This window comes from Schistocerca serialis, chromosome 8, assembly GCF_023864345.2.
Source record: "Schistocerca serialis cubense isolate TAMUIC-IGC-003099 chromosome 8, iqSchSeri2.2, whole genome shotgun sequence".
Taxonomy (NCBI): Eukaryota; Metazoa; Arthropoda; class Insecta; order Orthoptera; family Acrididae; genus Schistocerca; species Schistocerca serialis.
In genome coordinates this window covers 430,337,873-430,352,648 of record NC_064645.1, presented here as the reverse complement: position 1 = coordinate 430,352,648, position 14,776 = coordinate 430,337,873, and the positions used below count along the sequence as shown (strand labels likewise).

Below are 14,776 nucleotides of genomic sequence, written 5' to 3'. Positions count from 1 at the left end.
TGTGCTGTCCTTAGGTTAGTTAGGTTTAAGTAGTTCTAAGTTCTAGGGGACTAATGACCACAGCAGTTGAGTCCCATAGTGCTCAGAGCCATTTGAACCATTTGAACCGCATACAGGACGCTAGTGCGACCTATTCTTGAGTATTGCTATAGTGTTTGGGATCCGTATCAGGTCAGGTTAAAGGAAGACATTGGATGCAGTTCAGAGGGGAGGTGCTAGATTTGATACTGGTAGGTTCTAACAACACCCAAATGTTACTGAGATGTTGCAGGAATCGCTGGAGGGAAGGCGACTTTCTCTCCGTGAAACACTATTCAAAAAATTGGAGAACCGGCATTTGATGATGAGTAAAGGGCGATTCTACATCTGCTGAAATACGTTGAGTCGTAAGGTGGATTGCGGAATAGCGATGTAGATGTAGATATTGAGTAAACTGTGTGCTCTGAAACACATGTGCCAGCACCAGCATTGATCTCTGACGTCAGAGCTCCTGCTGGCATCCGCCCGTGCAGAGCAGGCAAGTCACCGTCTTCCACGTACTGTGATGAGATGTGGACGTCCAACATCTTGTCGCCTACTCACGGCTTCACCGTACTACAGCCGTTTCGCACGGATGCTCACTACAGTAGCACGAGTAGAGTCGACCAGCTTTGCCGTTTCCTGTACGGTCCTTCCCAACACTTTCTGCCCCTTTGACAAAAGTCGATTTGTCAGTGGATTTCACCATACGTGTTCTGTATCGTCACTAGAAGGATTCCCCAGTCCTCTACTTATAAACTTTCCTTTCCCGTCAAGTGCCCGCAACGCTGAAATAACGTATGCAGTTAAAACAGTGATGTAGCGATGCAAGCAGAGGTAAGGTTATGACCCATCAACAATGTCAAACATTCTACAGCAATAGTGTCAACAAATGGGTTTCTCGTTGGGACAAATGTCTTTGTCACCAGGGTGACTTACGTTGAGAAACAAATATGTAGAATAAAGATGTAGAATGTTAATGAAGTTTGCTTTATTTAAAAAGCTTCAAAAATTTTCATATACAAAGTTCGGAGGCATTACTTCTCAGTACCCCCTCCTATGTCCAAATGCGAGAACGTTTTCTAAATCTTTCCGTAGTGTGTGCCTGCGGCGCGACGTTGGTAACCGTCCAGTATTTATCTACTTTGCGTAAAAAACATTTTCAGACTGGCAAGTTCACCAGCCTTCGTCGTTAACCCACGAGGCGGGTTCTATCCTTGGCAGGCTCACCTCCCCAAAACCCAGAAGCGGTGCATAAACGTGCTCGGCTATATCGGCTGGTCATAACTCTACATATAGGGTCATTCGTTGACGATTTTACAAACCTTTATGGATTAACGGAGAAGACTAAATGTATCGATTTATAGGTGAAGAACACTGATCCAGAAACGTTTGTGTCGAAAGCTTAGCGAAAATCGTCCTACTATATTCTACAGTGCAATATATGTACCGCTGCTCCTGTCGCTACGATCGTAGAGTAGGCAACCTTAGAAGTTGGTAAAACTAAACATAACTCCGGCCGAACAGGCCATGAAGCCCTCACGGACCGACCGGTCGCCGTGTCATCCCCAGCCCACAGGCGTCACTGGATGCACATATGGAGGGGCATGTGGTCAGCACACCGCTCTCCCCGCCGTATGTCAGTTTAAGAGACCGCAGGCTCTTCTTCTCAATCAAGTAGATCCTCAGTCTGCATCAGAAGGGCTGAGTGCTCCCCGCTTCCCAGCAGTGATCATTGGACCAGATGGTCACCCATCCAAGTGCTAGCCCAGCCCGACAGCGCTTAACTTCGCTGATCTGACGGGAACTTGTCTTTTAGAAGTTGATAGCATAGACCAATAAGAGAAAAAAAGTCTACTAAACGTAGGCTCTAAAATAAACACATTATGGTCTATGAACACTTGTTCATCTTAGATACGATGAAGCACATCTCCTCTACTGAAAAATCTTTGGTTTCCATAACTCTGGAGGAGGAGATATAGGCCAAACAGTATACATCAAATATCCAGTAAATATGAGCTCTAAAATGCATGCCTAAAGAACTAGGGACCTTGTGAATATTCGTAGCACCGGACGAAAAAACACATGAGACATTCGCTTCGACACTGTAGTGCGTTCTTGCAAACCGAAATTTATTTATGGATGCGGTCGAATGCATACCACAACCCGCACAAAATATTGAATCACTTTCTTAAAACATGAACAATCTGAAATACTGAACTTGCAAAGAATCAATGTCCACTGGAACGACATGTGTATTTGTTACTGTCTCTAAACACTGTCACTAAACACTTGGTATAATACTAAATGATAGTCTCATCTCAGTGTTCAGTTGACTATAACCTTCGATATACACTTTTGGATTCTAATGCGACTCGCGTTGCTGGATGTGAAGTAGGACGATGGTATCCTCGTAGGCGATGATCAGTGAATGGGTGAGCGGGACTGTGCTGTCATGTAAGTAAACTTCCGGCTGTGGCTGCATATGAAATATCTTGAAGGCATGTCAACGCCGATGTCTCTCAGTCGTTGCTGCCTGAGGAGCGACTCTCCTTAAATGTGGTTCCGTCATGGGGTACCAACTTTGACGTGGGACGTCTGTCTTCGGACAAGACAGGATGAAACACATCTCTTTTATTGAAAGAGGGTCCCACAGCACTTAAAGTATGCACTTTAGAACTCTTGTTTACTTGACATTTTGTTTCTGTGGTCCATACTACTTCGTCTTAAAATCAAGTTTATATTTGAAGAGCTCTCTGCGCATGCAGAGCAAATCTGAGGAGAGTGGGAGGGAGAGGAGGAGGAGTTATGTTCATTGCTTGTTTGGTCTTTAGGAATTCGGTCGATATGAAGCACTTCTCGGGAGCGTACTGCTCGTTCTTTATGCAAGAATTTTACACCACTGGCCATTAAAATTCCTACACCAAGAAGAAATGCAGATAATAAACGGATATTCATTGGACAAATATATTATACTAGAACTGACATGTGATTATATTTTCACGCAGTTTGGGTGCACAGATCATGAGAAATCAGTACCCAGAACAACCACCTCTCGCCGTAATAACGGCCTTGATATGCCTGGGCATTGAGTCAAACAGAGCTTGAATGGCGTGTACAGGTACAGCTACCCATGCAGCTTCAACACGATACCACAGTTCATCAAGAGTAGTGACTGCCATATTGTGACGAGCCATTTGCTCGGCCATCATTGACCATAAGTTTTCAATTGGTGAGAGATCTGGAGAATGTGCTGGCCAGGGCAGCAGTCGAACATTTTCTGTATCCAGAAGGCCTGTACAGGACCTGCAACATGCGGTCGTGCATTATCCTGCTGAAATGTAGGGTTTCGCAGGGATCGAATGAAGGGTAGAGCCACGGGTCGTAACTCATCGGAAATGTAACGTCCACTGTTCAAAGTGCCGATAATGCGAACAACAGGTTACCGAGACGTGTAACCAATGGCACCCCATACCATCACGCCAGGTGATACGCCAGTATGGAGATGACGAATACACGCTTCCAATTGCGTTCACCGCGATGTCGCCAAACACGGATGCGACCATCATGATGCTGTAAACAGAACCTGGATTCATCCGACAAAACGACGTTTTGCCATTCGTGCACCCAGGTTCGTCGTTGAGTACACCATCGCAGGCGCTCCTGTCTGTGATGCAGCGTCAAGGGTAACCGCAGCAATGGTCTCCGAGCTGATAGTCCACGCTGCTGCAAACGTCGTCGAACAGTTCGTGCAGATGGTTGTTGTCTTGCAAACGTCCCCATCTGTTGACTCAGGGATCGAGACGTGACTGCACGATCCGTTACAGCCATGCGGATAAGATGACTGTCATCTCGACTGCTAGTGATACGAGGCCGTTGGGATCCAGCACTGCGTTTGGTATTACCCTCTTGAACCCACCGATTCCATATTCTGCTAAAAGTCATTGGATCTCGACCAACGCGAGCAGCAGTGTCGTGATACTATAAACAGCAATCGCAATAGGCTACAATCCGTCCTTTATCAAAGTCGGAAACTTGATGGTACTCATTTCTCCTCCTTACATGAGGCATCACAACAACGTTTCACCAGGCAATACCGGTCAACTGCTGTTTGTGAATGAGAAATCTGCTGGAAACTTTCCTCATGTCAGCACGTTGTAGGTGTCGCCGCCGGCGCCAACCTTGTGTGACTGCTCTGAAAAGCTAATCATTTTGCATATCACAGCATCTTCTAGCTGTCGGTTCAATTTCGCGTCTGTAGCACGTCATCTTCTTAGTGTAGCAACTTTAATCGCCAGTAGTGTACAAAAACGATGATTCGGCGACTGTGCGACGAAGGAAGTTTTGCAGTGATCGTGGATTGCGTAATGTAAATGATGCTCCAAGTGTTCCTCTTATCCGGAAATGAATCAAAACGTTTGAGTAGACCGGTTCTACACTGGCCAAACCGAAATCTGCGCGGTCAAGGCCATCGAGAACTGGCGAATCCGTTGAGAGTGTAAATCGGCCTGTTCGTGATTATCCTAACTTCTCCTTTTGTAAGAGTGCAAGTATTTTAAATGTGCGTAGATCATTATTGCACCGAATTCCACGGCAAAAACTTAAACTGCACCATTATAAAATCCAGTTGGTGCAAGAATTAAATTCTCAAGATGCCGGACATAGGCTGCAGTTCTTTAACAGCATCTTGTTTTCTGAAGAGTCTCATTTTCGCCTGTGTGGTCAGCTCTATAGGTAAAATTACCGCTACTGGAGTGCAGCGACATCTATAAAGAAGCAAGAGAAACTTTCGCCAAAAGTTACTCTATGGGTTGTTATGACAGTTCGAGGAATAATTGGTCCGTAGTTTTCCAAGGAGGAGAGCGGTCGTGCAGTTACAGTGAATTTGGACCATTATTTGACGGTATCAAGGAATTTTTTCGTGCCTGAACTGCAAAACTGTCCTGGTTATAACCAAAGAACGTGTTTTAAGCACGACGAGGCTACAGCACACACACTCATGAAATTTTCCCTGGCAAATTGATTTACAGCAGGGGTGGCATAAAGTGGTCCCAACGCAGTCGACATTTGGGCCCTGCCGGCCGCGGTGGTCTCGCGGTTCTAGGCGCGCTGTCCGGAACCGTGCGACTGCTACGGTCGCAGGTTCGAATCCTGCCCCGGGCATGGATGTGTGTGATGTCCTTAGGATAGTTAGGTTTAAGTAGTTCTAAGTTCAAGGGGACTGATGACCGCAGCAGTTGAGTCCCATAGTGCTCAGAGCCATTTGAACCCATTTGGGCCCCATGGATTTTTTCTTATGGGGATACGTCAAATCTAAAGTGTATGTTGATAACCCGACTTCTCTGTAGAAATTGAGAAAGATATTTGTAGTCAAAGTGGCGTATATGCTACTTCTTCATCGTCTAAATGAGTGTCGTAGGTGTGCTGAATTTCTTTTAACCCCCTAATGCCGAGTGTCGCGAATCCGCATCTTATCAACGCTGCGCTAGTAACTGGTTAATTGTTCTTGAATGCCGTTGCCGGTAGATGCTGATTCTTCATGGAGCTACCAGAACTTCTGACAAGCGCTGCATTCTCCTGAGTATTTCGAGTACTTCTAAAGCTCACAAAAATCTCATGACACTGAACGGCAATAACTGGCTTTTATTAGTACTATCAGTTTTGGGCGTAAACCATCACCTGGTACGAAAATATTATTTAAAATATTTCATTTGTCATCAATATTGAAACAGAAAGCATTGAATATTTTATTTCACATGAAACGTGTAATAAGAAACTCATTCATAGAATTTAGAAGTGCAGCAATTGTCTTAGTCATATGAGATGACAACAACATATCTCATATGAATAGGACGACTGCGGCACTTGTAAATGCTATGAAAGAGTTTCATGTTACAAGTTTCATTTGGATTAAAATATTCAATGCCAATGCTTTGTGTTTCAGTTCTTATGACAAATGAAATGTTTTAACTGATTTTCATACCAGATGATAGATTACGGCTGAAACCATTAGTACTAATAAAATCCAGCTAATGCAGTTCAGTATCATGAGTTTTTTGAGTCATATATCGACTGCTGAAAATTGCCTGAAAAAAAAACTACCTCTAAAGCAACATGATTTTGGATTTTTATGTTTAATCTAGAAATTTGATGAGGCCTTAAGGGGTCAAATGACACTATTTTAAGAAGTAGGTTCGTAAACTGTATATTTCAATAATAAATAACGATTTTACCGATATACTTCAACCCCTGTTTTCTTTTGAGACACCCTATATTTAAAGCAAAGTGAGACACCCCACTTAACCCGCAGGACAGGACAGATAGTATAAATTGTCGAAAGGGGCCAAAATAATGGGCTGTCAGTTATACTCGAACATACAATTTTATTATTTCATCAAACATTACAAGATCCCAAAAAATGTTTTAAAACACACAGCTTTAATCTTTGGGACATAATTACCGGCTGAAAGCCACCTTGATTTAAAAACGTCTGAAGGCCAATAACTAAAAACGGAAGCATAATCAGAAATTTAAAAGGCAAGCCTCATCTTAAAAGAGTTCTTTAGTTAGGCTGAAGTAACAAGTTAAATTCAAATCGGCTGAAGGCCTAACACTTAAATTGATTTTTTAAAATACCAAGGCCTTACGTGAAACAGTTCTTTAATTTAGGTTGAAGGCCTTAGAGACAAGTGAAACTCAAAATCGGTTGAAAGCCAACAAGCCAGCACTTAAAATTCAACAACATTAAAACCTTTAAAATGCCAGCGTCTTACGTGAAACAGTTCTTTAAACTAGGCTGAAGGCCCTAAGAGCAAAACAATGCTAATTAAAAAAATCGGCTAGAAGCCATACAAGTACAAACAACAAGAAGAAATTTAAAAAAAGGGGAAGTACGCCCAAGGGCGCTCAGATGTTTGAGGGTCAGACTGGAATTCGAGCACTAACGCTCGCTTAGGTGAGACAGGCAGTCGGCCCAAACAGTTTCAATCCGCCGGGAACTCAACCGACAGACAGTCAACAGACCAATGATCAAGATCAGTTCCGCTCCACACTTGCATTAAAAATTCAAGCGATGCTAACAGCGGAGATTGCAACTACAACCAGAACGGATCACAGACAACCCATAAGCGGTGGACGACCCAAATGCACGTGGTATAATCAGATGACTGACCAAACGGCGAAGCAAGGTCGTTGCCACTCAAGCGTTTGTGTCGGCAGTCGTCGGGCGAGTGATGGTTATCCTGTCCTTCCTCCCTATTCCACCCCAACCGACCAATTCAGAGCCAGTACGCCGACAACCTTAAATAACTTGTCAGTCAAACCAGATAAACTACACACAGTTTCACGAACACCTTCACGAAAAACTAGTCAATGCTGACGGCAGTGACTGAGCAAAAAAGGAAGAAATCATGAGTCGGCACACACAGCCACCCATAAGCGTTTGCCGGCCAAATATGTCCGACAAGACGACCGACCGACGATCAACCAAAGTCGGCCCCACTCAAATCAAGTGTGTCGAAAATCATCGGCGAGTGATGGCTGTTCGCGCCTCCCTTGCGCTGCATGCCCCACTAGTGCTGCAACGCGACTGCGCCAACCGACCAACTGCTACACATCAGCACGGAGCCAGCACTAAAATAACTGGGCAGTGAATATCAGAGGCTACACAAAATTTGACAAACACTTGGACGAAGAACGCGACCAATGCTAAAACCAGTGACTGTGCAACCACCAGGACGAACCACGAGTTGAGACACACACTGCCAACCCATAAGCGATCGGCGAGCAATTACACGTCGTCCAGTAAGACAACCAACGGACGGTCAATCAAGACCGTCCAGAGCCGTGTTTGCCGGCAACGGTCGGGCGAGTCATGGATATCCGAACCTCACTGCCGCTCCAACCCGACCGAACTTCTGCCGCGTCCGAACTGTCCGACTGCCAGGTTCGAACTCCACTGGTGGCGCGTTCCGACTAACTTCATTGCCCGGTCCGAAATGGACTGCTGGTGCGTTCCAACTCGTTGGACGACACACGACGACCAGGAAGTAATAGAAGTCCAGCAAAGATAATACGGCGGGGCCTACATCTACATACATACTCCGCAATCCACGATACGGTGCGTGGCGGAGGGTACCTCGTACCGCAACTAGCATCTTCTCTCCCTGTTCCACTCCCAAATAGGACGAGCAAAATGACTTCCTATAAGCCTCTGTACGAGCCCTAATCTCTCTTATCTTATATTTGTGGTGTTTCCGCGAAATGTAAGTTGGCGGCAGTAAAACTGTACTGCAGTCAGCCTCAAATGCTGGTTCTCTAAATTTGCTCAGTAACGATTCACGAAAAGAACGCCTCCTTTCCTCCAGAGACTCCCACCCGAGTTCCTGAAGCATTTCCGTAACACTCGCGTGATGATCAAACCTACCAGTAACAAATCTAGCAGCCCGCCTCTGAATTGCTTCTATGTCCTCCCTCAATCCGATCTGATAGGGATACCAAACGCTCGAGCAGTACTCAAGAATAGATCGTATTAGTGTTTTATAAGCGGTCTCCTTCACAGATGAACCACATCTTCCCAAACTTCTACCAATGCCTGTTCGTGGCTATCCTTGATGCATTACTGGATTTGGAAATGGTTTACACCAATGACTCCATGGTCAACAGATGAACCAATGTTGTCAACACACATGCAAGTTGCAGTGAACTATGGTCCCTGCCGAACGGATGCAGTGTATTCACTGCAGAATTAGTGAGCTCTCAGTCACTTTAATTCTAGCGTCAGTGAGGTGTTCTTAATTGCCAGGGACTCCCTGATTAGTCTTGAGGCTATTGATCAACTTCAACATGTATTAGTTATGACTATCCAGAATCTCCTTCCCCACAACTGCCATTACATGCTTGTCCCACTTCATATCTCTGTGCAGTGTTACGCCCAAATATTTAATCGATGTGACTGTGTCAAGCGCTACACTAGTAATGGATTATTCAATAGCAATAAGCGCTGCTGCTGCCGCTCACGTGCCGGCAAGGCAGCAACTCAGTGACACCAGTAATAGAAAATTAATATAACGAGGCGGCAGTACGCTAAAAACAAAGTGTTAAGTAAGAGGTGGCACGAACACAAGCCACGCACGGCTCACAAAGGGCTTACAGTAGAAGAAATGTGTTTCACAGTGTCGCAGATGAACAACAGCCTAAAGCTGTTAAGGTATGCAGTTTAGAGCGCAGGTGTACTAGATATATCTGCCTTATTTTCACCCGTACGGTCTCCCTGACGGTTGCCCACAATACATACTACAAGTACCAAAATGATTTTCACTTGTAACTTAGGACCTGGTCGTTTCCGGCCCATGATCCCTCATCTCAAATCGATGCGTTTATCCCATGTCCATCATCCCTGAGCAGTGACAACACTTGCAAACTTCCTGGCAGATTAAAACTGTGTGCCGGACCGAGACTCGAACTCGGGACCTTTGCCTTCCCGAAAGAAAGGATATTGCGGAGACATGGCTTAGCCACAGCCTAGGGGATGTTTCCAGAATGAAATTTTCACTCTGCAGCGGAGTGTGCGCTGATGTGAAACTTCCCGGCATATTAAAACAAGTAAAGTTGGGAAGGTAGGAGACGAGGTAGTGGCAGAGGTAAAGATGTGAGGACGGGGCGTGAGTCGTGCTTGGGTAGCTCAGTCGGTGGAGCACTTGCCCGCGAAAGGCAAACAGTTTTAATCTGCCAGGAAGTTTCAGATCAGCGCACACTCCTCTGCAGAGTGAAAATCTCATTCTGGAGTGACAGCACTTGTTCACCCTGTATTACATGTTACGCCGCACGGCCTCTGGGCTGGCACTGGCAGCGAGTGTTCCGAGGCGCTCTCCTGCGGCAGGTGGCGAGGTGGTGACGGTGGCGCTGTTCGACCCCGCGACGGGCGCGCTCGACTTCGGCTGCCCCGGGTGCGGCGCGCTGGCGTGGCAGGGCGGCCAGGTGCCCGTGGCGCGGCGCGAGTTCCGGCTGCGCGTCGTCACCATCGAGCCGGCCGCCTTCCTCAGCGTCGCCTGCCTCGCCGTCGTCGGCATCTCGCTCGCCGTCGCCTTCCTCGCCTTCAACCTGCACTTCCGCAAACTCAAGTACGCCCCGCCTGCCGTAGCTCTGCCGCAGTCTCCACCAGTAGTGCTGTCGCCTAAATAAACCGTGCCACAACTGTCGAGCCAGCAATGGCAAGAGTTTACTCTAGTAGCAAGACACTGTCTAACAGCTCAAACGTCCCCTTAGAAAAGTTATACATGACTGTGCTTAAACTGACACACACAATATTTTTTAACGCAACGCAAACTGACTTTCAATAATCCCTTCAAGAGAATGGCCCTGACTAAACTAACCTATACGTTTCACAAATCACTTACCTCACAAAAATCTTCATTGCTCGAACTACTGTAATACAGCAAGCGCCACTACTGCCAGGTAAATAAAAGATTCAAACTACTGAAGGCACTAACTACTGATAGGCATAGTTAGCAAAAGAAAGATTTTGATAGAGAACAAACAATGTATTTACCTTAATAGTGTTCAAAAGTCATAATATATATATACAAGGTGTTACAAAAACGTAGGGCCAAACTTTCAGAAAACATTCCTCACACACACACATAAAGAAAAGATGTTATGTGGACATGTGTCCGGAAACGCTTAATTTCTATGTTAGAGCTCATTTTAGTTTCGTCAGTATGTACTGTGCTTCCTCGATTCACCGCCATGATTTCATACAGGATACTCTACCTGTGCTGCTAGAACATGTGCCTTTACAAGTACGACACAACATGTGGTTCATGCACGATGGAGCTCCTGCACATTTCAGTCGAAGTGTTCGTACGCTTCTCAACAACAGATTCGGTGACCGATGGATTGGTAGAGGCGGACCAATTCCATGGCCTCCACGCTCTCCTGACCTCAACCCTCTTGACTTTCGTTTATAGGGCCATTTGAAAGCTCTTGTCTACGCAACCCCGGTACCAAATGTAGAGATTCTTTGTGCTCGTATTGTGGACGGCTGTGATACAATACGCCATTCTCCAGGGCTGCATCAGCGCATCGGGGATTCCATGCGACGGAGGGTGGATGCATGTATCCTCGCTAACGGAGGACATTTTGAACATTTCCTGTAACAAAGTGTTTGAAGTCACGCTGGTACGTTCTGTTGCTGTGTGTTTCCATTCCATGATTAATGTGATTTGAAGAGAAGTAATAAAATGAGCTCTAACACGGAAAGTAAGCGTTTCCGGACACATGTCCACATAACATATTTTCTTTCTTTGTGTGTGAGGAATGTTTCCTGAAAGTTTGGGCGTACCTTTTTGTAACACCCTGTATCTATCAGTCCATCATATCCAATATTACAAATTTACTGTCTCTGTCCAAAACTCCGCCATCTCACTCTCCACATCCACCACTGCTGGCGGCTCACCTCCAACTGCGCAACGCTATGCGCTGTTAACAGCCAACTGCCCAACACTACAATAGCAAATTCCAACAATGCCACCCAGCCACAGACTGCACACAGCACAGCCAGTGATTTTCATAAAGAGCCCTACGTGGCGTTGGCGTTACCAATATAAGAACCGAAACAGCCTACTTACATAGCACCCATGCTCCCCACAAAAAATTTTACAAATTGTTTTGGGCACTGGCCAATACATATTTGTTAAAATTTTTTTCACAATTACAATAACAAAGAAATCGAATGCACACACTTATTGATACAATGTTGGTCAAAAGCTAAAATTTTCTCACAGTCCATAAAGACAGTCCTGATCGTTCATCATAGTAAAATTGCAGTGTTTTTCTCAGAATCTGAGCAGTAAAAGAAAATGCACACGGAAGTAGTGGATTTCCACAGCCAACTGCCCAACACCACAATTGAAAATTCCAACAATGCCACCCAGCCACAGACTGCGCACAGCACAACCAGTGATTTTCATACAGAGCACTACGTGGCGATCGCGTTACCAATATAAGACCCTAAACAGCCTTCTTACATATGTCGCCTAAATAAACCATGCCACAACTGTCGAGCCAGCAATGTCAAGAGCTTACTCTAGTAGCAAGAGAATGTGTAACAGCGTCAAAATGCTCGCTGTTATTTCGTAATCTACGCACAGATAACTTCTCAGTCTACGTTACACAGTTTTTTATTTGCTTTATTTTTCCGTGTCCATAAAGGTGCGAGAGGCGCTAAATAAGTAAAGAAACAAATATTTTCTAGGCCTGTTTCGGTTGAGGGACAGCCTGGCATGTTTCCACTTCAGGCCTTATTGTTGAAACGCCCGCTAAACCCGCTGGGCACAACAGGTGATTAGGATTGTGGAAAGGTCTAAACAAAGTGTCGGTCAGGTTCACGTAAAATTGTAATTTATTGTAATTTAATAACACCTTTAAACCAAAACGGCACATAGCGAACCTTTAGAACTATGAGTTTCAAAAGGCAATTACTTCACGGCTGAAGGCCTCCAAACAAGGAATCTTAAAGCAACAACATAAATCTCAAGTGGTAACAACATGCAGTTAAAGCTGCAAATAAAATAATGAACATAGATATATACACAGCGAGGCTGAGAGCCTCACGGCAAGGGTGAATTGACAAACATAAACAAGAGGCAATACAAACGGCTGAACGCCCACAATAAAATTTCCAAGATTTTGAAATAAATTATCATAACATTTCAAAGGCAGAAGACCGAAATTTTTACTAGAATAAGGATTTAAGTGGCTGATGGCCCACAATTGGTTCTCCAAAATTCAAAAATACATAAAATCCAGTAAAGACAACCATTTTTTAAATCACTGGCTATGATAGATTACTGTCCCGCCGTTGGATGAGCTGAAATCGTTGATCTGTTTGACAGTTTCATTGTTCATTCGCGTAATCCCTCTACTGTGGGCTGTGGCCATTTTGAGAGCATTGTGATGTCGTTTCAAAGACTGCTTGCACAGGACGAATTTATTTGTGGATCCTGATACGAGCTGTATAGCGTACAGCATCAGTTCTCAATCGTTTTCGTGACAGAGACATTGTCGGCTATTTTTGAAGCGAGGATCAATGACTACTGGACATTGTGTTTGAAATACAAATTTTTTTATAGTGCACTAAAATAAACAAAATCTGTTTTTGTGTTCATTCGTCTGTTGTAATCATTTAATGAAAATCATACGAAAATTGGTACATTATATCCGACTGACTTCTACAAAAATATCCGTTCTAAAATGATTAAATTATTTACATATAATGGGAGGTATGGAGTTGTTTCTTATTTTTTACCAACTTTTTAATGTCAGGCTTGACAGAAAACAAGTTGACAACGCATGTGTGGTGTGCGTACTGTAAGACCTTCGGTACACACACGATCAGATTATTTGACTTGTCGCTCTAACGAGGTAGGCGAGTGTCAGCAATATGTCTCGTGGTCTTATCGTGGCGTGTTTATCTTCTGCCGTTAGGTCAGACGATAGAAATGCCACTTGCACGCTTAGAGTAGCAGATTGACAGTGACGAACATTAAACAGAACTTGATTAATTTTCACACACATTTATTAAAATAATAAAAATCATAAACCTTACTTAACTCGATTCTAGATGCTGTTTACAATTGACAATCTGAAGTTGCTTTGGTCTTGGCACGTTAATCTTATTCTCACATATCTCTGATACTTCACAATGTGTCTATACGTTTCTCTTCATGGCTATGCACAGGAATATGATAATCTTATTAGGTGCAGACTGAAACTTGACTACAGACTAATGCAGACTGACTAATCGGAGGTCTGTACACACGTTATAATATCTCGAGCGTTCAGGTATCGTTGCGCGAGTGTGATCCGCGAGGAGAAAAGGTTCTACGTTAGCAGCAATCTCATTGGCTGCGTTACATATTAATACGCGGATCGGCGGAAGCAGAATTTGGTCCGTCTCTAAGACAGCGCCATCTCGTAGTGCGGAGACGGACGAGCGCTGCGCCTGCGCTGTTGTGTTTAGCGGGGCTCGCTCTAGTGGGAAAGTTTTGTACGCGCTGACTACGCGGAACTTTGTATACAACACTTACAAACAGACAATTAAGCACCGGTGAGAAGGACAATAAAGAAAACGGCACTCAGAAGCCACCAGGGAGGTCGGTCTGCCCTCGTTCACTTAGGTGAGACAGGTGGCGAGACCAACTACACTTGATCCGTTGCAACCCAACCAGGGGACAGCCACGGACCGACCGACAAAACGACTTGCTTGCCACCAATCGGTACCTGAGAACTCAAACACCAAAAGTCGCGAACGTGATTATCCACAATGAAATGTGTATTAAGCTGTCAAAACTACACACCATGTTGGACAGCGACAACAGGTGGGGAAAGGACGCTGCCTGATATTACGTTAACGGCCAGGGCAGATAACCGGAAGACTAACGGCCACACGGCAGAAAACTCCGCTGGTGCACTTGATTTTAGTCAACCAATGTAATTAATTGGACCGCATGCCGGCTAAATTTCAGCAATAGAAACACTCGGTGTTGCTCACAGGAACCCTTCCCAACAGCCACCCACCGAAACGAACCACACAATATGAACGGGCGTGGATTGGGTGGTTGAAACCACTACTCAACTTTGACGTCCTGGGTCGGTGAACCACGAAGCTCGTAGCGATCGCACAGCGCCACACACGCTCCGACACTGTGCAGGGACCGCCAGTGGACCCAGCCGACTGCAGCGCGCGGAGATAACTTCC

At 45.0% G+C, this 14,776-nt stretch overlaps 1 protein-coding gene across 1 annotated transcript in view; it reads left to right on the top strand.

Moving 5' to 3' along the window:
* The window catches only part of LOC126417051 (gamma-aminobutyric acid type B receptor subunit 2), a 430,259-nt gene that overhangs the window by 258,476 nt on the left and 157,007 nt on the right, over positions 1-14,776 (top strand). The window contains exon 10 of the mRNA XM_050084943.1: positions 9,899-10,139. Coding sequence (XP_049940900.1) covers positions 9,899-10,139 — 241 coding nt within the window. The remainder of the gene's footprint in view (positions 1-9,898; positions 10,140-14,776) is intronic.